General features: G+C 45.5%; 1 protein-coding gene across 1 annotated transcript in view; it reads left to right on the top strand.

Moving 5' to 3' along the window:
* LOC115480186 (actin-related protein 2-like) overlaps positions 1 to 24,579 on the top strand; it is a 106,013-nt gene that overhangs the window by 28,120 nt on the left and 53,314 nt on the right. The window contains exon 2 of the mRNA XM_030218678.1: positions 830 to 940. Coding sequence (XP_030074538.1) covers positions 830 to 940 — 111 coding nt within the window. The remainder of the gene's footprint in view (positions 1 to 829; positions 941 to 24,579) is intronic.

The following is a 24,579-nucleotide window of genomic DNA, read 5'->3' as shown; positions in this document are numbered from 1 at the left end:
GTATATATATAGATTGAGGTTGTGGTTTGATAGGAGTTTTGCCAAAGGGATCATCATTAGGTTGAAAATGGTTGGTGAGAGGGGTGATCCTTGTGGTACTCCACATTCAGGTGTCCATGCAGTAGATGTGGTTGAATTTGATGTAACTTGATATGAACGCTGGGTTAGGAACCCCTTGAACCAGTTCAGGACATTTCCTCCTATGCCAAAATATTCAAGTATGTGTAATAGGATTTTGTGGTCAACCATATCGAAGGCACTTGACATGTCGAATTGTAGGAGGAGTATATTGTTACCAGTAGCTATTATTTGTTTAAATTTAGTCATAAGGGTGACTAATACCGTTTCTGTGCTGTGATTTGATCTGAATCCTGATTGGGCATCATGCAGTATTGAGTGTTTGTTTAGATAGTTTGTGAGTTGTTTCGTTACCATTCCTTCAGTTATTTTGGTTATTAGTGGTATGGATGCTACTGGCCTGTAGTTGGTTATTTCGCTCATGCTTTTCTTTGTATCTTTAGGAATTGGAGTGAGTAATATTTTTCCTTTGGGAAGAGTCCGTTTTGTAGCATGAAGTTTACGTGGTTCATTAGGTCTACTATGAATTGTTAAGGAGCAGAGTTCATGAGGTTATTTGGGCAAATGTCTGGGACTATTGGGACTATGTCTTAAAAACATTCCTGGGGTCCCTGATATGCATGGTGCTGTCCAGAGAGATGTAGTACATAAGGCAAAGGCTTTTGTGAGAGTTAAGGGGCTATGGAGCGGTTGGGGGATCTCCTGCTATCCATTCATTGAGTTCTTTTGTTTTCATCCTTTTTCCTTGCAGTTTGTGAAATGCGGCTATGCTGGTTCCAATTTCCCAGAGCACATCTTTCCTGCCCTGGTGGGCCGCCCAATCATTCGCTCCACAGCCAAAGTAGGCAACATTGAGATAAAGGTATGTTTTCTTTATAATTCTGGTATTCTGGGAAGGAAGGGTTAGGTTTTACTGGGACCAACTAAGCTAGTGAAATTTGAGCTTGTGTTCACCTGCCTAACACTGTAGAGGGGGAAAGGCTTACAAAGTTTGCAGTGTGCGCTGTTGCTGACATTGTTAGTCCAAAGCTGTCCTGATGACCTGGGCTACAGAAAAAAAAAGTCACTATAAAAGGAAGTAAAAAGCTTGTGGGCAAAAATTTAGCACACTCTGGAGGTAATTTTAAAAGCTTCTCATCTAAATATAGGTATTTTCATATATAGATTGGTTACACATGTAAATAGTGATTTCAGAATGTGGAGATGTAGAGATTTCAAGGGGGTATGGTGTGTGCAGTTCAAAAGTTTATATGTGTATTATCTAGTCTGCATCAGTAGTGAGGAGCAGTACCACCAAGAAGAGGGGGCAGGGGGGCAAGATTCCCTTGGGCCCAACCTCTAAGGGGGGCCCAGCACCGGTTTGCCACCCAATTCTTGTTTCAGAATTGCTCCTCCCTTCTACCTGCTGCTTCCTCTGCCACTGCTATTTTCTATGATGTGCAGCAGTGGCAGTAAAGCAGAGATAAGCCGCGCACGGGGCCTTCCATAATGCCAATGCTGCTACACATTCTGCTGGTAATGGTTTCAGTCCTGCCCTCAAAAACAGGAAGTGATTTCAGAGGGGATGTAGCAGCGCCGGCATTATGGAAGGCCCCACAACTTCTCTCTGCTTTATTGCCGCTACTGCACATTGCAGATAATAGCAGAGGAAGCAGAGAGTAGAAGGGAGGAGCAATTATGGATCAGGGCTGGGGGAGGTAAGTGCAGATGCTAGATTGAGGAGGGAGGGTGGATATGCTTTCTCAAGGAGGGGGGAGGTGCCAGATATGGGAGGGGCAGCAGGTAATAGAAGATGAAATAGGATGGGGAACATAGTACCATAGTAGATGACGGCAGAAAAAGACCTGCACGGTCCACCCAGTCTGCCCAACAAGATAAGCTCACATGTGCCATTTTTTATACCTTACCTTGATTTGTACCTGTCTTTTTTAGGGCACAGACCTTATAAGTCTGCCCAGCACTATCCCCGCCCCCCAACCACCTGCCCCGCCTCCCACCACCGGCTCTGGCACAGACCGTATAAGTCTGCCCAGCATTATCCCCACCTCCCAACCACCAGCCCTGCCTCTCACCACTGGCTAAGCTTCTGGGGATCCCTTCCTTCTGAGGAGGATTCCTTTATGTTTATCCCACGCATGTTTGAATTCCGTTACTGTTTTCCTCTCCACCACCTCCCGCGGGAGGGCATTCCAAGCATTGCTTATAGAGGGAAAAAGGAGATATTGGCTAGGCTGAAAGTGGGAATTGTGGACACGGTGGGGGGGGGGGGGGAGGGAATAGGGGCACAGAGGGGGATGCTCGACCCTGTGTGTAGTAGAAAGACAGAGAGGAGATGTTGGACGTGGTGGAAAGTATAAAAGAAAGAGGAAAGATGATGGTGAGAGGGAGACAGGCAAGATGCTGAACATGGGAAGAGGGAGTAGTAGGGAGTCAAGGGGAAGATGCTGGATAGGAGTAGAGAGAAGGAAGACAGGAGATACTGGATCAAGGAACGATGGAAAGAAAGAAAATATGCTTGCTCAGGGAGAGAAGGGTAGATAATAGACATGGTGAGAGTAGGGTGACAGAAGGGAGATGCTGAATTGGGATGGGGAAGAGAGGGGGTACTAGAACAGGATGGAGAAGATGCTGGGTTGGATAGAAAGTAAAAAGGGACATGGGGGTATAGGGGCACAGAAGGGGACATGCTGGACATGGGGGGTGTCAGAAAGCAAACAGGACATGCTGGACAGTTGGAGAGGAATAGGACCAGAGGGGAATGCTGGACATTTGGGGGGGGGATAATAAGAAAGGGGAAATGCTGACAGAGGGAGAAGCTAGACACGGGTGCAAATTAAGCTGACGGAGAAATGCTGGATGGAGATGGGAAAAGTTGAGATTCTGGATGGAAGTGGGAGACAGGAGATGCTGGGCAGAAGAGGGGAAAGAGAGAGGAACTGCTGAATAGAGGGGTGTGTTAGCATGAAAACTGAGGAATAGGAGGGAGATGGTAAGCTGCAGGCAGATATAGTAAAGAGAGGAAGACTGAAGTCTAGATAGTACGATTGAATGACGTGAAAGGCAGAAAAATAAATGGAAAAAGCTGAAAGGAAAAGATTGAAATCGGAGATGAATGTAGAGGAAGCGAAGAAGACTGAAAGGGAGGGAAGATGTGGCAGATGGACTGGAAACCCTTGAAAGAGATTAAGAAAAGACAGAGAAAAGCAAACTGTGACAAATATGAATAAAATGGCCAGACAACAAAGGATGAGTAAAGCATTTTATTTTTGAATTTAGCAAATGGAAATTGTCAATTTACAGTAGGAATTTATATCTGCTTTCTTCATATTTTGAAATTTGAATAATTTGTATGGTGAGTTGTATGGGGAAAGGTCCTAGATCTATTGTTGGGGACTGTGGTGTGTGTTAAAAAAACTGGAGGTTCAGAGTTTATACTGAGCTCCTCAGAGCTGCCAAGTTACCCAGTTCCAACAGGGAGATTTTAGACCATTTCTGGCTTCTGACAACACTGTACTGATGCATTATGGGACTTGCAGCATGGATTTCAATAGATAGAATCAGGGACTATAAATCTCACACTGATTTGGGGAATAAGTTCAAAATCAGGATTGGCTAAAGAGTGTTTCCTGGAATTAGGTAACTTGACACGTCTGGTTTCTGGTCTATTATTTTTGTATGGAATCCATCAACAGTAAAGGAAAATGTATAGTATATGGCTGTCTGTATTTTAGTGCATCTGTATCTAGTTGATGGCTGGCAGCACTCAAGACTGTTTGCCCTGGGCCCGGCTTCATCTCTTGCTGGCCTTGGTGAGGAATTCAGAAGTTAAACGAAAATGCTTGTTTTGGCTGGGTTCACTATGTGGGGGTTTAAGGGAATAGTTTTCCTTAATCTCCCATATTTTAATTTATGCCTCAAAACTTAAACAAAAAAAAATGTGGCTTCGATGTTTAATTGCCACCACTAATACATAGAGTTTTGTGAAACTATAATCAGGGCTGCTTTTACCTATAGGCAAAATAGGGGGGCCGATAAGTAAAAGCAACCATGAAGTTGTAAATAGGGCTGTACATTTGTTTAAAATGACATGGGAAATGTTTTATAATGTTTCTCTCTTTTCTCTATGTTAAGGTTAGCTTCCATAATGTGGTGAATTGAATAAGTTGTTTTTTCTTTCCATTATGATAATGTTGGTATAATTTAATTGTATTGTGATTTCATTTCTATAGTAGTTTATTTTCAAATTTCAGTTAAAAAAATGAAGCAGGACACATTAAAACCCCAATATTTTGGAATTTTTCCTGTTGATATTGATGATATTGCTCCTGAAACAAAATACATTTTTAAAATCAAAGCAAAACAAAACAAGAAAATAAATCCCATAAACAATGTGAAAAACTAAAAAATGTGAAAATTGATAGCTTGCCCCCCTTTGCCCCCCTCCCCCAATGTTGTTCTTCTGTTTCCAGAGTTGTTTAATATGATAAAGCAAAAAATATAAAGATAAAATGATTGTGCCATGGGTGATAATCCAGCAGTTTACTGGATTCACAATGTGAGAGCGGGGCAGTCTGAAAAAAGGGGTCCATTCACAGAAGTTAGCCCAGGACCCCATAAGTAGTCAAAGTGGTCCTGTCTATAAGTAAAATGTCAGGAAGTATTTTTTCACGGAGAGAGTGGTGGATACTTGGAATGCCCTCCCGCGGGAGGTGGTGGAGATGAAAACAGTAACGGAATTAAAAAATGCGTTGGATAAACATAAAGGAATCCTGTTCAGAAGCAATGGATCCTCGGAAGCTTAGTGGAGATTGGGTGGCAGAGCCTGTGGGGGGAGGCGGGACTAGTGCTGGGCAGACTTCTACGGTCTGTGCCCTGAAAATGGCAGATACAAATCAAGATCAGGTATACACATAAAGTAGCACATATGAGTTTATCTTGTTGGGCAGACTGGATGGACCATACAGGTTTTTCTCTGCCATCATCTACTATGTTACTATCACGCTTATTTTTGAAAGAGAAGGATGCCCATCTTTTGGCACAAATCGGGAGATGGGCGTCCTTCTCGCAAGGTCGTCCAAATCGGCATAATTGAAAGCCGATTTTTTGACACCCTCGACTGCTTTCCGACGCGGGGACGATCAAAGTTCACGGGGGCATGTTGGCAGGGTATCGAAGGCGGGACTGGGGTGTGATTAGGAGATGGTCGTCCTCGGCAGATAATAGAAAAAAGAAGGGCGTCCATGACGAGCACTTGGCCAACTTTACTTGGTGCATTTTTTTTCACGACCAAGCCTCAAAAAGGTGCCCGAACTGACCAGATGACCACCGGAGGGAATCGGGGATCACCTCCCCTTACTCCCCCAGTGCTCACTAACCCCCTCCCATCATAAAAAACAAGTTTAAAAATACTTTTTTGCCAGCCTCTATGCCAGCCTCAAATGCATACTCAGGTCCATTGCAGCAGTGTACAGGTCCCTGGAGCAGTTGTAGTGGGTGCAGTGTACTTCAGGCAGGCGGACCTGGGCGGGGGTTTGGGGGGGCTCAGCACCCAAGGTAAGGAAGCTATGCACCTGGGAGCAATTTCTGAAGTCCACTGCAGTACCCCCTAGGGTGCCTGGTTGGTGTCCTGGCATGTGAGGAGGACCAGTGCACTACAAATGCTGACTCCTCCCATGACCAAAGGGCTTGGATTTGGACATTTTTGAGATAGATGTCTTTGGTTTCCATTATCGCCGAAAACCGAGGATGACCATCTGAAAAACAACCTAAGGACGACCATCTCTAAGGTCAACCTAAATGTCAAGATTTGGGCGTCCCCGACCGTATTATCAAAATGAAAGATGGACGTCCATCTTGTTTTAATAATATGCATTGCCCCGCCTCTTTGCGGCACTGTCCTTAGAGATCTGGTCGCCCTTAGAGATGGTCGTCCCCGTTCGAAAATGCCCCTCCACATTACTATGTAAGTATAGGTGCAAAATCTCTATTTCCATGAATAAGTGCTGGCACTTAGTAGAAACTGCTAGATGACGCTACCTTTTTAAAAATGCATGTAGCTTTATAAAATCACTGCTTCCACTGTATGTGCCAACTAATATACACATACTTGTCGACATCCCTTATGATGGGGTAGTGTCAATCACACCTTATCTGCTCCTTTGCAGGTCCTGGAGAGCTCCTTTCTTCCTGCTATGAGGCAATGAGTGATGGCCCTTCTCCCACCTGGGTCAAGAATCCTTGAGCGTAGCTATTTTATTTGAAAATATAAGGGAGTGCGAGTCATAGTGACAGGCATCCTTAGAAACACTCCTTCCCTGAGGTTCAACCACCTTACAGCAGGTGGTGCCAAACCTGCTGTCAGAGCCATAAGGATGTTAGTCTGCCTGGCCAGGAGGGCAGGGCTGGGACTCAATAGTGAGCAGGAAGCTACCAGAACCTGGCTAAGCTTGAACTTTTAGGTTTAGAAGAATGCTGTCATTGGGGTCTGGCTGGAGGCAGACCTGCGTTGTGAAACCCTGCAAGTAACTGTGTGTGTACTGTGGATGTAAGGCCTGTCAGTTACAGGCTTGTGTGAAGTTTGCCTCTGAACCTAAAGAGACCTTATTCTTTATTTACAGTTTTGGGGCCTCAGTACAGTTTTGGGGTAGAATTGTTTTTAGAAAAGGCTAAGGAGATTAGCTCACTTAGAGAGGGAAAATACAAAAACTAGTAAGAGCTGGACAAGCAGGGTTTTCTCTCTCTCTCTCTCTCTCTCTCTCTCCCTCTGTGGGATTCAGAGAGTGTTGCAGTGCTGAGAGTGTTCTGCAGCAACAAAGAAAATCTGGCTTGGAGTGGTCAGAAGAAAAGAGTGAGAGCCAGATGCACAAAACCTAACGAGCCCACAACTTGCGTTTTAAACTGGTTCCAGGCAGTTTAAAACGCAAGTAGTTTACCGGGGGCATGCACCAAGGGCATTTTTCCTGTCACGGTAGCAGGCAACGAAAACGGAATGCAAATTATCCAAAGGCTATTATAATGAGCTGCAGTACCGTTGCAGCTCATTATAATGAGATGCACTACCGTTTTTCCGATTCCCTTACCGTGGAAACCCTAACGTGAGGTCTGCACCTCTCGTTAGGGCTCGTGAGGGAATCGGAAAGAAAAAGGGCCCCAAAATAAGGTAAAAAAGAAAACAAAAGCCGCGAGCGCATGTGAGGGGCGTCCTTTATGGACGTACTCTGCCTGCGCTTGTGAGGGACATCTTTGCACCGTTTTTTTTTTTTTTTTTTAAGTTTTGTCTCCCCGGCGCTGCTCACCTTCTGTAGCAGCGAGGAGAAGGGAATCGGGGACCTGCGAGTCGATCTGGAGTTCGGGACGTCCCTTTCCATTATGCTCCTCTTCCAGGTCTCTTCAGCCAATCAGAGTGCGTTTAGCTGACACCAGCAAGCTAGATGCGCTTTGATTGGCTGAAGAGACCCAAGAAGAGGAGCATAACCGAATGGGACGTCCCGATTCTCTGACTGGCTGCCAAGGTAATGGTGAATGCAACGGAGCTACAATGAGTAGCTCATTTGCATTCCCTTTCCTTAGTGAATTCCCGTTCCCTACCGATTCGCTATGGAATCGGTAGGGAATGGGAATTACCGACGACTTTAGTGCATCTTCCTCTATGTTTGAGGGCTGTTGTGCAAGCCACACCTAGCCAGAAGGGTGGCAAGGTGGACGGAAGAGCAGTGGGAAACTGTTGTGGCTTCAGAGTGAGAGCTACAAAGGCAGGGTTTTGTCAAGATGAGGTTTGATTAAGCTGCTGAATGTACCTGGTGAAAAGGAAGCACAGCCAGTGAGCAGTACATGAGTGAGAGAAAGGGAAAGCAAAAAGTGAAGTCTGCTGCCAGGGAAAGCTGGTCCAGACTTCAGGAGTGGCGCAGGACCTGGTGCTGCTATTTTGCTATTAAAAGCTGAACTGCTGCTAGGGAAGCTGCAACTGGAGCAGTTCAAGATCTTGGTTTGGAATGAAAGTTATAGCCAGAGCTGGAGCAGTCTGCAAAAGCTGGTCCACAGTAGTGACTGGAGCCAGAGCTGGAGCTGTTTGTCCTGAGGAAAGAGACAAATCAGAAAAGCAAACACTGGGCCTTCAGGATTGAGAAAGATGTAGTCCTTTATTGTAATGAAGGACTATATCTTTCTCAATCCTGAAGGCCCAGTGTTTGCTTTTCTGATTTGTCTGGTTGCTTTTGTATGCTGTTTTCCCTCTTTTTGTGACTGTCCTGAGGAAAGGGCAGCTCCTAAAGGCACTGAAGACTACAGGGAGTAAGAGACTTCAAGTGGTGACCAAACACAAAAACTGCAGCCAGAAAAACAGCAACTGGGGCTGCTGGAAATCCCAGAGTGGAGTAGCTGGCCAAAGACAGTGTTCCAGTATATACTGGGGGAAGCCAGTGCAGGTACCTGGAAGGTTGAGGGAAACCAAACATTACGATGGGAATTTGGGAGCAAGAATAGCAAGATGCTTGGATAGCCCTGCAACAGCAGCTGGTGAATGTACAGAACTATAGGCCCCGGGAATGGGGCACTGTGGAAGCAAAGAGAAGAAAGGTCAAAACAAAGGCCATGAAAAAGTCACAAGGGGTGACTGGCAGAGAGCCTACTGGGGTAGCCAAGAAAGCCCCATGAGGAAGGAAGATAATGAAGTCTCCAAAAGGAAGGAAGTTAAGTGGTTTGCCAGAAGTCAAAGTGCTTCAGGAGATAAGAGCACTGACAAAAGCAGGAAGCCAGAAGCTAGACAATGGGCACCAAATGAAAGTGATGCCTGGGCAAAGGAGTAAGTTGAACCCAAACTCAGACGCCCCAAGAAGGAAAAAGGGACCTGCATTTGATAACAGCTAGAGGTTAAGTGCCTGTCTCAAGCAGCCCAAGAGATGGAAGGAAGTCAACCACTGTAGTCTAGAGGTGATTAAAGATGGGGATTGGTTGTCTGCCATGGTGTCTCAACTGGGGGAGGAGACAACGCCTTGAAGGTCACCTGGTAGAGGTTCAGAACCCACCTCAGGATCTAGCTAGCAAGTTGGACGAGGCTGACCGCTATATTAAGATGCTTGCATATGAATTGCAGCGTTCGTTGAGTATGCATGTCAACTACGGGAAGAAAAGAAGTCCCTCCAACAACAACTGGTAGAGGTTAAGGACCAGTGGCAAGGTCAAAGAGAAAAGCAGGGGGAAGACCGTAGCAAGCTACAGGACAATGCAAGAGAGAAAGAAGAACTGATGGGAGCTCTCACACAACAAACTAGGAAGTATGTGGAAGAATTGCAGAGTATCTGCACTGCTGTAGAAGCAGAACAGGAAGGGTTACGGGAAACCATTGAACAGCAGTACCAGGTTCCTAGGAAGGGGCCCTACAGAGGGAGGAATACAAGCAAGGCTGGAGAAACTCCAGGCCTTGGAAATCTCCTTAAGCTACAGGGAGGAGCAGTTGGAGAAGGAGAGAAAGAGTGGTCACAGAGCCAGAATGCATGGCAGAGAGCCCAATTGAAGGTTAAGACCCAGGAAGTCCTGTCTCTAAACTGTAACAAAGAACAGGAGGTCACTGAGTTGAGGAGCTGTCTGAAGCAGAAGACAGAGGAAGTATAAAATCCTCTACTGAGACATTGCAGATGCTGAAATGGAGAAGGCAAGGAAACTTGTCCAGGTTGCAGAGGAACAATGGGAGAAGACCTTGGCTGACATTAGCCAGTCACATGAGTGGTGCAGGCAGCTGGAACTTCAGATGGAAAAACTGCACTGGAAGGGAGCCCAACTTAAAGGAGAGTATCACATGCTAGTGGAGGAGAAAGCCAAACTTAAAGGAGAGTATCACATGCTAGTGGAGGATAAAGCCAGTTGGGCAAAAGCAAAGGAAGAAGTAACCTGCAGGTTGCAGGAACTTCAAGGACAATTGGAGAAGAGTATCCCAGCTGACCAATTCACAGAAGAGCCGACCAAGGAGATAGCTAAGAAAGCTAAGCTACTGGAAGCCAAGGATGGAGAGCTGATACAGCAGTAGCAAGTGGTCCAGAAATTGAAGGACCAAGGTAGCCTGTTGACAGTCCAGACTGAGAACTATCAGGCGAAAACAGAGGCTGCAGAAGCTGAAGTAGAGCAGCTGCTACAAGAGTTGTTAGCAACAGTGCCATAGTGGCAGTATACTGGACTGCAGGGCAACTAACTGAAATCTTGCAAAGTTGTGAAGAGCTACAGGTACTGGAGGACCTGAATGCCAAGATCCAGGGTGAAGTACAAGAGTTGAGTCTCCAGGAGGAGGGGGCCTGCAAGAGAGAAGAAGCAGCCCAGTTGGAGTGTACCAGGCTGGCAGAAGTGAATGGTTTATTGACCTGGCAGCAGTCAGAAATGCAAGAGAAGGTGTGCATAGAGTATGTCAGTTCGCAGGAGAACTGAGAAAAGATGGCAGTGCTGGAAAGTAGAATGTAGACACTGCAAGGCCAGCTGGCCTAGAAACAGACCCAGATGAAAGTCTCCAGGGGGGAGACCTTGAAGGAATATATAGCTGCCCAGCTCAAGAATACTACTCAAGGGTTCGGCTAGATAACCAACAAGAGGAGAGCAAAAGAAAAGCAGCAGGTACAAAGGGCTCATGTCCTGACTCACACCAGGGAGATGTCTCTCCAAATGGAAGATTTAGAGAGACAATTGGAAGCATCCCAAGATGAATTGCTACTTCCTCCTTCACAACAAAAGAAGATATGGGGGGAGGGGGCCGCTAGACCACCAGGGTGGGTGGGTGGGGTATGTAGCCCACTGGGCCACCAGGGCTTTTTTCTTTTGGAGTCAGGGTGGTTAGGGGTCTGTGGGGGAGGGGGGAACACTAGGCCACCAGAACCTCAGCCATTGGGGGGGTCTGGGGGTCCATTGGACCCCCAGGACTGACACGTGACAGCCCGGGCTGACAGTGACAGCCTGGGCTGCCTAGCATGGACAGAGGGAAGGAAGAGCCTTAACCCTAATGCCAGCTCTGAGCTCACATAGGGTTAAGGCACTATTCGGCCTTAAGATCACAGCGCAGTGCTCTGATTATATGGGCAGAATACCGGAGAGTACTGTTTAAATGTGGGTGCTAGTCCCGCGCTAGTGGCCTCTAGTGCCTGCATTTGCTTTTGATAATCGACCCATGAATTAGGCTGACCTCGCTCCCTGCATACTGGCAGAGCTTTCTGAATGTGTGAAACAAAATAAAGTCTATAGGGAAAAAAAAAGCCTAAATGAACTGGAAATGAAAACAAATATGCCCTATATATCCCTGAGCAGTCTCTGTTTACTTTAAAGTCATCCTAAACTAGTATGAAATGTATTTAATTTGCATTTTAAATGCTTTTGAGATGAACTGTTCAATGAGGTGTATAATCTTTCCCCTTCCCCTTGCCTCAGGAAAAGCAGTCTCGGTTAAAGGGAATTTAGTCTCAGTGCTCATAGGAATGTGGAGTTTCCTGTCTTTGGTTTCTTTTACTTTATGTTAGGAGTGCTGCCTGACTTTCCTCACACCCTTTACTTATTTTACAAAAGGCTCCATTGTAGGCAGAGCCTTTTTTTAAATATTGGTGAAATTAAGAACATCCAATCCTGGGCATCTCAATTCCTAACTCAACAACCTCTGCAAAATCAGGTCTCATATTTCATTTCCAAGCTAGCGCTTCTACCAATGTAATAAGTAAGATATGTAGAGGACATGGTAGTAAAGTTAAAATGTGGTGACATCATTATGTTTTACTTTTCCACCATTTTTAACTTCAGTGGCTAGAGGTGAAAGTAAAGTTTTACTCACCTTTTAACTTTTGACTTCTGGCAAACTACTTAACTTGCTCCCTTTTGGAGACTTCATTATCTTCCTTCCTCTTGGGACTTTCTTGACTACCCCAATAGTCTCTCTGCCCGTTACCCTTTGTGACTTTTTCATGGTCTTTGTTTTGACCTTTCTTCTCTTTGCTTCCGCAGTGTCCCATTCCCAGGGCCTGTAGTTCTCTACATTCACTGTCTGCTGTTGCAGGGCTATCCAGGCTATCCTGATCACACCTCTCCTACTCTCCTCCGCTCTCTTTTACTCCTTCTCTTACTCTCAGCCGGTGACATCAATCCCAATCCTGGCCCTCCTCACCAACTATTATCCCAACTCTACAGATCTCACCGCGACCTCTCTAACCTCATCTCTATTCCTCTACTCCCCTCTTCTTCTCTGCCCTTCTCTTGCGCCCTATGGAATGCCCGCTCTATCTGTAACAAACTTCCCTATATCCAGGACCTCTTTATCTCGCGTCACCGCCATCTGCTCGCCATAACAGAAACCTGGCTCTGCCCTGATGACTCTGCTTCAGTCGCAGCCCTCTGCCATGGTGGTTATCTTTTTTCACATACTCCTCGCCCTACTGGTCGCGGCGGCGGTGTTGGACTACTTCTCTCTCCCTCCTCCAGATTTCAACCCCTTCTTCCACCTCAATCTCACTGTTTTTCCTCCTTTGAAGTCCACTCTATTCGCCTTTTCTCTCCTCTGCCTCTTCGAATAGTGGTCATTTATTGTCCCCCTGATGTCCCTTTCATCCTCTCTCAGTGACTTTGATGCCTGGCTTGCCTTCTTCCATGATCCTTCCTCCCCCTCTCTCATCCTTGGTGACTTTAATATTCCTGCTATTGATCCTTCCAACTCTTATATTTCCAAGTTACTCGCTTTAACATCCTCCTTTAATCTCCAACTATGCTCCACCTCCCCCACTCATCAAAATGGTCACTGTCTTGATCTCATCTTCTCCTCCAACTGTTCACCCTCTAGTTTCCTTGCCTCTGATCTTCCCCTCTCTGATCACCATCTTATAACTTTCACACTTAAATCTCCTCCCTCCCAGTCCCGTCCTATTATATCTAATTTATCTAGGAATCTTCACGATATTGACCCTTCATCTCTATCCTCCCATGTTTCAAACCTCCTCTCTACTGTGGCACCATCCACGTCTGTCAACGAGGCTGTTTCTTCTTATAACAATACTCTATCCTCTGCCTTAGACACTCTTGCACCTTTGATGACCCGCCCTATAAGGCGCACAAAACCCCAACCTTGGCTGACTTCTAATATCTGCTACCTACATTCCTGTACCCGCTCCGCCGAATGCCTCTGGCGGAAATCTCGGGCCCTTGCTGATTTCCTACACTTTAAGTTCATGCTGACCTCCTTCCAATCTGCTCTTTTACGCGCCAAACAGGATTATTATATCCAACTGACCAACTCTCTTGGCTCTAACCCTCGACTTCTCTTCACCACATTGAACTCTCTCCTCAAGGTGCCCCCTCCCCCAACTCCCCCTTCATTATCTCCTCAGACCCTTGCTGAATTCTTTCACGACAAGGTTCAAAAGATAAACCTTGAATTCTCTACCTCGCCACCTCTCCCTCCACTAGTCCGTTCCCCTCTCTCTCCTTCCCCTCATTCTTTTTCCTCCTTTCCTGAAGTTACTATAGAGGAAACTACACTTCTCCTTTCTTCCTCAAAATGTACCACCTGTTCCTCTGATCCCATTCCCACCCACCTTCTTAATGCCATCTCACCTGCTCTTATTCCTTTTATCTGTCACATTCTCAACCTCTCACTTTCCACTGCAACTGTCCCTACTGCCTTTAAACATGCTGTGGTCACACCTCTCCTTAAGAAGCCTTCACTCAACCCTACTTGTCCCTCTAATTACCGACCCATCTCCCTCCTTCCTTTTCTCTCCAAATTACTTGAGCGTGCTGTTCACCGCCGCTGCCTTGATTTTCTCTCCTCACATGCTATTCTTGACCCACTACAATCTGGTTTTCGCCCTCTCCACTCAACCGAAACTGCGCTTACTAAAGTCTCCAATGCCCTATTACTGGCTAAATCCAGAGGTCAATATTCCATCCTCATTCTTCTTGATCTTTCCGCTGCTTTTGACACTGTCGATCACAGCATACTTCTCGATACCCTGTCCTCACTTGGATTCCAGGGCTCTGTCCTTTCCTGGTTCTCTTCCTACCTCTCCCTCCGCACCTTTAGTGTTCACTCTGGTGGATCCTCTTCTACTTCTATCCCTCTGCCTGTCGGCGTACCTCAGGGTTCTGTTCTTGGTCCTCTCCTCTTTTCTATCTACACTTCTTCCCTTGGTTCATTAATCTCATCCCATGGCTTTTCCTACCATCTCTATGCTGATGACTCCCAAATCTACCTTTCTACCCCTGATATCTCACCTTGCATCCAAACCAAAGTTTCAGCGTGCTTGTCTGACATTGCTATCTGGATGTCTCAACGCCACCTGAAATTAAATATGACCAAAACCGAACTTCTCATTTTTCCCCCCAAACCCACCTCCCCACTCCCCCCATTTTCTATTTCTGTTGATGGCTCTCTCATTCTCCCTGTCTCCTCGGCTAGAAACCTTGGGGTCATCTTTGACTCTTCTCTCTCCTTCTCTGCTCACATCCAGCAGACCGCCAAGACCTGTCGTTTCTTTCTTTACAACATCCGTAAAATCCGCCCCTTTCTTTCCGAGCACTCTACCAAAACCCTCATCCACACCCTTGTCACCTCTCGTTTAGACTACTGCAATCTGCTTCTTGCTGGCCTTCCACTTAGTCACCTCTCCCCTCTCCAATCGGTTCAAAACTCTGCTGCCCATCTCGTCTTCCGCCAGGGTCGCTTTACTCATACTACCCCTCTCCTCCCTATCCGTTTTCACATCCTGTTCAAACTTCTTCTACTAACCTATAAATGTACTCACTCTGCTGCTCCCCAGTATCTCTCCACACTCGTCCTTCCCTACACCCCTTCCCGTCCACTCCGCTCCATGGATAAATCCTTCTTATCTGTTCCCTTCTCCACTACTGCCAACTCCAGACTTCGCGCCTTCTGTCTCGCTGCACCCTACGCCTGGAATAAACTTCCTGAGCCCCTACGTCTTGCCCCATCCTTGGCCACCTTTAAATCTAGACTGAAAGCCCACCTCTTTAACATTGCTTTGACTCGTAACCACTTGTAACCACCTGCCTCCACCTACCCTCCTCCTTCCTGTACACAATAATTGATTTGATTTGCTTACTTTATTTCTTGTCTATTAGATTGTAAGCTCTTTGAGCAGGGACTGTCTTTCTTCTATGTTTGTGCAGCGCTGCGTATGCCTTGTAGCGCTATAGAAATGCTAAATAGTAGTAGTAGTAGTAGTAGTATCACCTCCTTTCCCCCATCTCTTCTTACGGATTCTTTTTTTTTTTTTATATATATTTTTATTCACACAATAACAAGTTGTAAATGCAAAATACAAGCAACACTGCTCAATGTACAGTCCAAAGTCACATTCCATATTTATATTCAGCAGTTATGTCTATCCAAAGGTCTTTGGTACAACCTGCATTGCATTTTATTACTTAATCCCCCCAACCATGCTACCTTACACTCCATCAAATATTCCATTCCACTTCTCAACTTTCACACCATCCCTCCCCCCTCCCCCATTCATCCCTGCGTACTCCTTCTCCCATTGCCCCCTCCAGTTTCAGGTGAGTAATTGTAAACATTCCTCCCATAGCGTGGCATATCTGCGGGTCTCTGGTTTGCTAGCCTTGGAGTAGATTTGCCTCTCATGTGTGCCTACCTCCCTCATTTTTGTTTTCCATACCGCTCCTAATGCACCCTCTGCAGCTCCCCAAAACTGTAATATTGTTTTTTTAACCAACAAGAGGGAGACATATACCAGCCTCCTATATGGTTGAGTCAAACCCTGCCCAATTAAAAGTGACTGTTCTCCAAGCAGCAGGGTTGCATAATCCCAGTCCAAGGTTTTCTGCACCACATTATTAAGCAGCTGTATAGCCTCATTCCACAACACCAGAGCCGGGCAGTCTAAAAAAGAGTGCAGCAGCGTCCCCTCCGCCCCTTGGCATTTGATACATCGGTCATCAATCCATAGTCCCATCTTTGCCCTGGATATGTGTGCCCTGTGTAAGATCTTGTATTGCATCTCCTGCAACTCAGCTGCCTTAACCATGTCATAGAGTGTTGCAAATAGTTTCTGGAATGTTTGCTCAGTATAATTAGTACCCAGTTCTTCATTCCATTTGGCTATCAATATCCTCATTTCCTCTTCCCGCCGATGTTCATTTAACACTTTGTATCAGGTCGACAGGCTATTTAATTGGTATGGGATTTTAAGGAGGATTCTGTCTAATTGGCCCCACGTCCACACGTCCCCATATTTTGTTCTTGTGGTAGTCCAGTAATGTCTGATTTGAAGGTATTGTAACAAGTTTTTGTTCGTCAAGTCCCATTTTTCCTTTACCCGGTCAAATGTGTCAAAAGTGTCCGTATCATTTTCCAGTAATTGTCCCAAAATCCTACATCCATTGTCCCTCCAAGTATTGAATGCTGTTCTACCCATCCCAGGTGGGAATGCTTCATTGCCCACTAGGCTCATAAAAGGTGAGACATCTGGCGTTCTCTGTTGACGCTTCCTCCACCACCCCCAAGCTCTCCGCATGGGCCCCAGAAGTTCTCTCCTGTCAGTAATATTAATGTCACCACTGGGACCCCCATGGATTAAGTTAATGAATGACCAAGGTCTACTCCAAATCTCCATCCCCCTCTCTGGTAGGAACCTCTGCTGATCTATGATTCCCTCATAGATAAAGCGCATTAGCGCTGCTACATTATACATACGGAGGTCTGGAAGGCCTAATCCACCCCTCTCCTTCCTTAGAGATAGTTTGACCTGACTTATCCTTGCCCCTTTTCCTCTCCAGATAAAGCTCCTAATAATTGACCGAAACAATCGTTCTTCTTTTCTTAGCACCCATATAGGCGCTGTCTGTAAAGGGTAAAGAATTTTTGGGAGAAGGATCATTTTTACCAAAGCTACTCTGCCCATCAGAGAAAGTGGTAAATCCTTCCATTTATCACACAGTCGCCTGATGTTTTCTATCTGATTGATCACGTTTTTCTTGTAAAAAAGTTTTGCATTGGTACTAAGAAAGACCCCCAAGTATCTCATCACTCCCTTGACTGGTGTTATAGGTAATCCCTCCATCCCGGGGTCTCCCTCTATTCCTGACAGCGGTAGTACCTCCGACTTGGCACAATTCACTCTCAATCCCGATAATTCTCCAAACTCCCTGATTAACTCAAGAGCCCTAGGCAGATCTCTGGGGCCATTTGCCAAATATAAAAGGATATCATCGGCAAATAAATTCAGCCGAAGCTCCTTATTTCTTACTTGGATTCCCCGTATTTGTGTTGCACTACGGATTCCTATGGCCAATGGCTCAATCGCCAATAGAAAGAGAAGCGGGGAGAGGGGGCATCCCTGTCTGGTGCCCCTGCCCAGGGAAAACCGTTCAGTAAGTTTCCCATTTACCATCAATCGGGCCATAGGGCTTCTATAAAGGGCTTCAATCCAAGATACTACCGGGCCCGATATCCCAAAGTGACCCAGGGTCTCAAATAGGTAGCTCCAAGATATACTATCAAAGGCCTTCTCCATATCAAGCCCTGCTATGATTTCTAGCCCCCCCTCTCCCCGGAATTTGTGAATGGCCATCAAAGCTCGCATGATATTCATAGAGCCATGGCGACCCGGCACAAAGCCCACTTGATCTTCATGGATTAGCTCAGGTAACACCTGATTCAAGCGCCTAGCCAAGATAGCCGCTAAAAGCTTAATGTCCTGGTTTAGCAAAGATATTGGTCGATATGAACCCACCTGCTCCACATCTTTGCCGGGCTTCGGCAACAGCACTACGTGTGCCTCGTTATGCTGTATAGTCAAACCCTCTCCCACGATTCCATTAAACCATGCCTTCAGTGGTGGCGCCACCAGATCACTCAATATTCGATAATATTCAGGGCCAAACCCGTCAGGTCCTGGCGCCTTAGTAAGTTTCAGCATTTTTATACCTGTCCGTATTTCTTTCTCCGTCACGGGCCCGTTTAAGGAGTCCAGTTGCACCCCTGTCAGTTTCGGTATCTGCAGCCCTTGAAAGAAGGCTGCAGATTGGACAACATCATATTCCCGCTCCCTGTATAAAGAGCTATAGTATTGAACGAACTGTTGCATAATTTGGGATTCATTAGTAAATACCTCTCCCTGAGCGTTCTTTATAGAAAAAATTAATTGCCTTTTGCGTGGGGGCCTCACCAGGTTTGCCAACAGCCTACCCGCTTTACTGCCCCATTTAAACAGTTTAAAGCGCTGGTAGTAAATATCCCTCTCTGCTCTTGCATGTAGTATATCATCAATCTGTTTTTTAAGGTGGGTCAACTGCACCTTATGTGTGTCACTTATAGTCTGCATATGTGCCCTCCGTATATGATGATACTCCTGCGAGAGCCGCAACAGGTCTGCCTCTCTTTGTTTCTTCTTGCCCGCCACATATGCAATGATGTACCCCCTCATAACTGCTTTGGAGGCCTCCCAATACGTACTAGCATTAACCTCTGGTGTATTGTTATGCGCCTGATAGTCTAGCCATTTAAGGCGCAAAAATTCTCTAAACTCCTTATCCTGGTAAAGGTAGGGGGGAAGCCGCCACACCCTCTCGCCCGGCTCCGCTGCAAAGGAAACCGCCATCAAAATTGCCGAATGGTCACTAAGTGCACTATCCACTATTTCTGCTTTCACAATCTTTGGGATCAGAGAGGGCGCCACCAGTAAATAATCTAGTCTCGAATATACCTTGTGTGGATGTGAATAAAACGTATATTCCCCATCTTGAGGGTGCAAGAGCCGCCATATGTCTACCAACCCCAACTGGGACGTCACAAAGGGTATCCCCCTGTCTTCCCAGCTCCGCACCCTCGTTTTCATAGGTTTACAATCATTGGTGGGGTCTGCTGCTATATTAAAGTCCCCTCCCATTACAATCTGATAATTAGAGTAAGGTATCACTCTTGCCACAAGGTCAGAAAAGAACCTATGGGAGTATATGTTGGGTCCATATATGTTACAAAAGAGAATTTGCTGTCCCCATAATTCACCCATGACTAACACATATCTGCCTTCTTTATCTTGAATCACTTTATGACAGTGAAATGGGATTTGTTTATGAATTAAAATTGCCACCCCTCTCTGTCTGGAATTGAATGCTGAGTACCCAACCTCTCCAACCCATCCCCGCTTCAGCTTTTGATGTTCTGAGGCCGTGAGATGGGTTTCTTGAAGGTACGCAATGTCAGCTTTTTCTTTCTTCAACCATGAGAGAATTTTAGCTCTCTTAATGGGTGAGTGTAGGCCATCCACATTAAGCGTTATAATTTTCAAACTCCCCATACCAGCAACAGGTGTACCTGATAGCCCAGTTTACTGTATGTTATACCTTGCCAGTCTCCCAGCCGGACCCGCAAGGTTTTGATCATACCAACATCCCAAATAGGTTTCCCATATCTCTTCTGCTTCCACAATTTGTTCACCTGATTCACTTCATATCCCTGATACCCCATGCTCCATGCATTCTCATCCGCCAAAGTCCTTCTCTCGTCTCTTATCCTCTCCTTCCCTTCCCCCCTCACTTCCAGCACATCCTCACTCACACTCTCACACATTCCCCCCTCCTTCGTCCCTCCCACCCCCCTTTCATATTCTGTCCCCACATCCTTCACCTACTCAGTACAACACGAAAACATCCGAAGTCCCCCTCCCCCCACCCCACCAAAAGCTGTTGCATAGTACACCAAGTATTACACATTACTTATTACAGGTATATTTGCAGCAGCCCATAGTATCCCAGAGCCACTACAACTGCCCATCTCCAAGCTTAAATCTATACCCAACAAAGAAACTAAGAAAAAAGCTGGTCAGTTTATAACTTGGCTGTTGTATTTTCACCTCTCCCTGCCTCATGTGGCACGTGCTCGACGCGGTCTCTCTCCCTGCCGCCATATAATCCAGTCTTGCAGAGGGAGGGAGAAGTGCGCGAAATCAAATCCAGCCGTTCCTTCCAGTCTCACCAGGGTGCAATAAGATCATACCCCCCAGCGTAAAATAACACCGAACAAGTAGCATATCTGCCCTTTCAGGTCCACCTGGTCATTCTATTCTGGGTCCTTAGGTCCCGGTGCATCTGGCTGGTTGCATTTATCCATGTAAGTTTTTGCCGCAGCCGCATCATTGAGAATAATAGCCTTTCCATCGACCCAGATTTTCAGCTTAGCTGGGTACATCAGGGCAAAGCGCACCCCCTTCTTGTAGAATGCAGTGCAGGTAGGGGCCATGGCCTTCCGCAACAGTGCCACTCGTGTTGAATAATCATTAAATAATAATAGGCGGCGGCCCTCATATTGTAATCCCTCCTTGCCTCTGGAGGCTTTCAATATCTTTTCTTTTGCCTGCCAGTTCACAAAATGCGCGATCGCTATGCGGGGCCTGGTGTTACTGTCTCCCCGGTTCCCAATTCGGTGGGCTCTGTCGCAGGCATAATGGCCCTGATTCTTTTCAAGGCCCAGATGCTCAGGTATCCATTTGGAGAAAAAGTCATACAGATCCTTGTCCAGAACTGCTTCAGGTAACCCGATCACCCGCAGGTTGTTCCGTCGGGAGCGGTTCTCCTGCTCCTCGACCCTCTCCCTCATTTCCTCCAGCTCTTTTTGGAGTGCCTCCAACTGTGTGGCGGTGCTCTGGGCCTCGTCCTCCTGCACAGACAGCCTGTTCTCCACAGCAGTAAGTCGGGCCGCGTGCGAGTCAAATTTTTCATTAATTTCGTCCACCGCCGACTGCAATTTATTCAGTTTGTCCTCCAATGCGGCGGAGACCGAGCGGGAGATTTCCTGCGCCCAATCCGCACTCACCGCGGCAGGCACGCTCTGTGCTGATCGCTGTTCCGCCATCTTGCTGAGCCCGTGCTTCATAGAAGTCGTCGCTTTCTTGTGTGATCTCGGGGGCATACCGCCCTAGAAACTCCTTCAACTTTCGCCCGCGATTTCTCGCTATTTAGGCAGTTTTTTGTGCTGTTCGTCGTTGGGTTTTAACCCGTAATATGACAGATTTGGGGTGGTTGGGCGCGGAGCCTCGTCTTCCCGTGTCCTCTCAAGTAGCAGGCATCACGTGACCCCCTCTTCTTACGGATTCTAACTGGTCGTCTGTTCCTTGGTCAGATTATCTCCAAGCCCAATTAAACTTAAACATCTGCATGACACCTAACACTATCAGGAAAGACAAACCCATCATAAAATCAAGAAGGAAAATTGACAGCATCACATTCTGGAATCTTGTCTCCAAATAAATTAGCACAATACCAAATGACCCATTAAATATGAAGGCAGAATGGGACTCAATCACTGAAGAATGTCTGAACAATCTAGCTTCTGAGAAAATTAAGAGGGCCAGGACTGTTAAACCTAATCCCTGGTATACTGATTTCCTAAAAGAACTAAAAAGGTCCTGCATAATCTTGGAAAGAAGCTGGAGAAAAAACCAAGATCCTTCGCCAAATCAAGATTAAGAGATGCACATAGATCTTACAAATTTTACTGTGCGGAAGCAAACCCCCCCCCCCCCCCCCCCAAAAAAAAAACAAAAAAACCCCAACAACCCCATATTACTCCGCACTAGTGGGCACTGAAACACCTGACCCAAAGAAATTATTCACATTGGTGAAAGTGCTTCTCTCTCCTCCAAGCAGAGCCAGTCCAAAGACCAGTGTTCAGCCCAATGCACAGGACCTAGCAGATTTCTTCCGCACTAAAATACAGATCATTCGAGACAACCTTAGCAACACAAAGTTCTGACCTCGTTTTATAGCCTGCCTCACTAACACATACTCAATAATTACTGTGGATTCTTTTGGATTCATATTAGGTAAATGAGACTTATTAGAGGTTTATTATTGTCTAAGATGCACAATGATTAAGATATATACGTAATGAATAAGCTATATAACTGAAAAGAAACAATTACATCACTGGTTCCTACATCCAAGCAATGCTAGGGGTCTCTTGACCAGGAAAAGAAGCAATAATACATCATAATATACATACGTCACTGGTCTTTAATCTCTACATCCAGGCTCTTATCATCAGCTGGGGGTGGGGCACTGTTAACAGCGAAAGCTAGGAGTTTCTTTGACCAGGAAATATAGTTCTCTGCGCAGTACGTACGTTCCTCACAGACGAGCTCCCCATTTCACTGGCAAAAATTCCCCTTTTTATTAGGCTTAGAACTCATGTTCAGAGCTAAGGAAAATTGCAGAATGCTTGAGACATGTGGGAATGTGGTCACAGTCTGAACAGTCCAGGTGGCCAGTCTGAACTCGAAATAGGCTCCTTGTCTCCCTTCATATACCAAATTAATCAGAGCTGTGTCTTATCTTCTTCCACATTCCAAATCATTTTCACACAAACAGAATTACTTCTAATCAAAAATACAGACCCCGAGTGCACTGTCGGTCAAGGCAGAGTTGAAAAAGAATCTTTAAAATCTTCCTTTCATACACAGCCATCAACCCCCACTTCACTATCCCTTAAATCCATCTCAAAAGAAAATATCCCAGTGGACCAACCATGGAATTTGTTCAAAGTCATCATTAACAATCTTTCATACCTACTTCCCCAACTGGTATCTCGTTGCTGCATCTTAGATATTTGCCCCTCTACCCTGTTTGCTAATCTTCCTATATTGATACTATCGTGGCTTACCCTATTTCTTAATACCTTACTTGCTAATGGTAATCTTCCTAGAGAAATGGGTCGTATTGCTTTCACTCCCATTCCAAAAGCCTCAAACTTAGACTTAACCTCTGCATCCAACTTCAGACCCATAGCTGGAATTCCATTACTCACCAAATTGCTTGAAACCTTAGTTGCTCACCAACTCACTAAACACATAGAGAGGTTCAGCTGCTACCATTCCATGCAATTTGGATTCAGACTCCTACACAGCACAGAATCACCTTTACTTGGAGGAATAGCCTAGTGGTTAGTGCAGCGGACTTTGATCCTGGGGAACTGGGTTCGATTCCCACTGCAGCTCCTTGTGACTCTGGGCGAGTCACTTAACCCTCCATTGCCCCAGGTACAAATAAGTACCTGCATATAATATGTAAACTGCTTTGAATGTAGTTGCAAAAACCACAGAAGGGTGGTATATCAAATCCCATTCCCTTTCCTCTTTTAACTTCCATTATTAGGGAGCATCTAGCATGAAATAAACAGATCATTCTGCTCCAATATGACATGTCTGCTGCATTTTTTGATTCCATGCACCAAGAGTTACTACTGACCAGATTCAGCGATCTAGGGCTATCTGGTCCTGTCCTGAACTGGTTCAGTGATTTCCTGAAAAACAGATCCTACACAGTATGGAAAGAGGGAAGAATGTTCACCAGCTGGGTACTGCCATGCGGGGTGCCACAGGGCTCCCCACTCTCCCCATTACTGGTCAACTTATATATATGAACAATATATCTTACATTATGTTAGATGAAGGCGAACACTTATTCTCATATACTGAAGACATCTTAATGCTAGTTTCTGTAGGTTCCATGCAAAAAGAAACATCTAACAGGATTTACCGTGCAATGAGCAATATTCATGATTGGATCTCCGATCACATGCTCCAATTGAACCAATCCAAGACAAAGCTACTTTGGTTTTCTACCTCCCCAAATGATATCCCTGTACTGCTACGGATTTACAGCCTGTCTCACTGACACAGACTATTCAATAATTACTGTGGATTCTTTTAGATTCGTATTAGATAAATGAAACCTTTATTAGAGGAGCTAAAATCTACAATGATTAAGATATATATATATATATATATATATATATATATATATACACACACACACACAATGGTTAAGACATATAACTGAAAAGAAACAATACCTATCTATAAACAATCATTACATCACTGGTCTCTGCATCTAAGCAATGCTAAGAGTTCTTAGACCAGGAAAAGAAGCAATAATACAGATATACATACAATCATCACTGGTCCTTACATCATCCAGGCTCTTAACATCAGCTGGGGGAGGGCATTACAGCGAAAGCCTGGAGCTTTTTAGACCAGGAACAGATCCTCTGCGTAGTATGTACGTTACTCACAGATGAGCTCCCGATTTCACTGAAAGAAACTCCCCTTTTTATTAGGCTCAGAACTCATGTTCAGAGCTAGGGAAAATTACAGAATGCTTCTCTGTTTAGTAAACAAGCCATACTGTGGGAACGTAGTCACATGTTTTCCAAGCCCAGGTGGCCAGGCTGAACTTCCGAAAACAAATGCCATACTCCCCTTCACATACGAAATTAATTAGAGCTGTGTCTTATCTTCTGCATTTCAACTTATTTTTAAACCATCATTTTTAAACAGAATTACTTCTAATCAACAATACAGACCCCAAGTGCACTGGTCGGTCAAGACAGAGATGAAAAACAATCTTTAAAATTCATTTCCATTACAATCCCTGCTAACCTGACCCTGCCCAATGACATAATCTTCAATGTAGTGTAATAACTGTAATCCCGGTAGCAAACCTTCAGGGGTGGTA

This window comes from Microcaecilia unicolor, chromosome 11 (assembly GCF_901765095.1).
Source record: "Microcaecilia unicolor chromosome 11, aMicUni1.1, whole genome shotgun sequence".
In the NCBI taxonomy this organism is placed as follows: Eukaryota; Metazoa; Chordata; class Amphibia; order Gymnophiona; family Siphonopidae; genus Microcaecilia; species Microcaecilia unicolor.
This window is presented reverse-complemented; position numbering and strand designations above follow the sequence as displayed.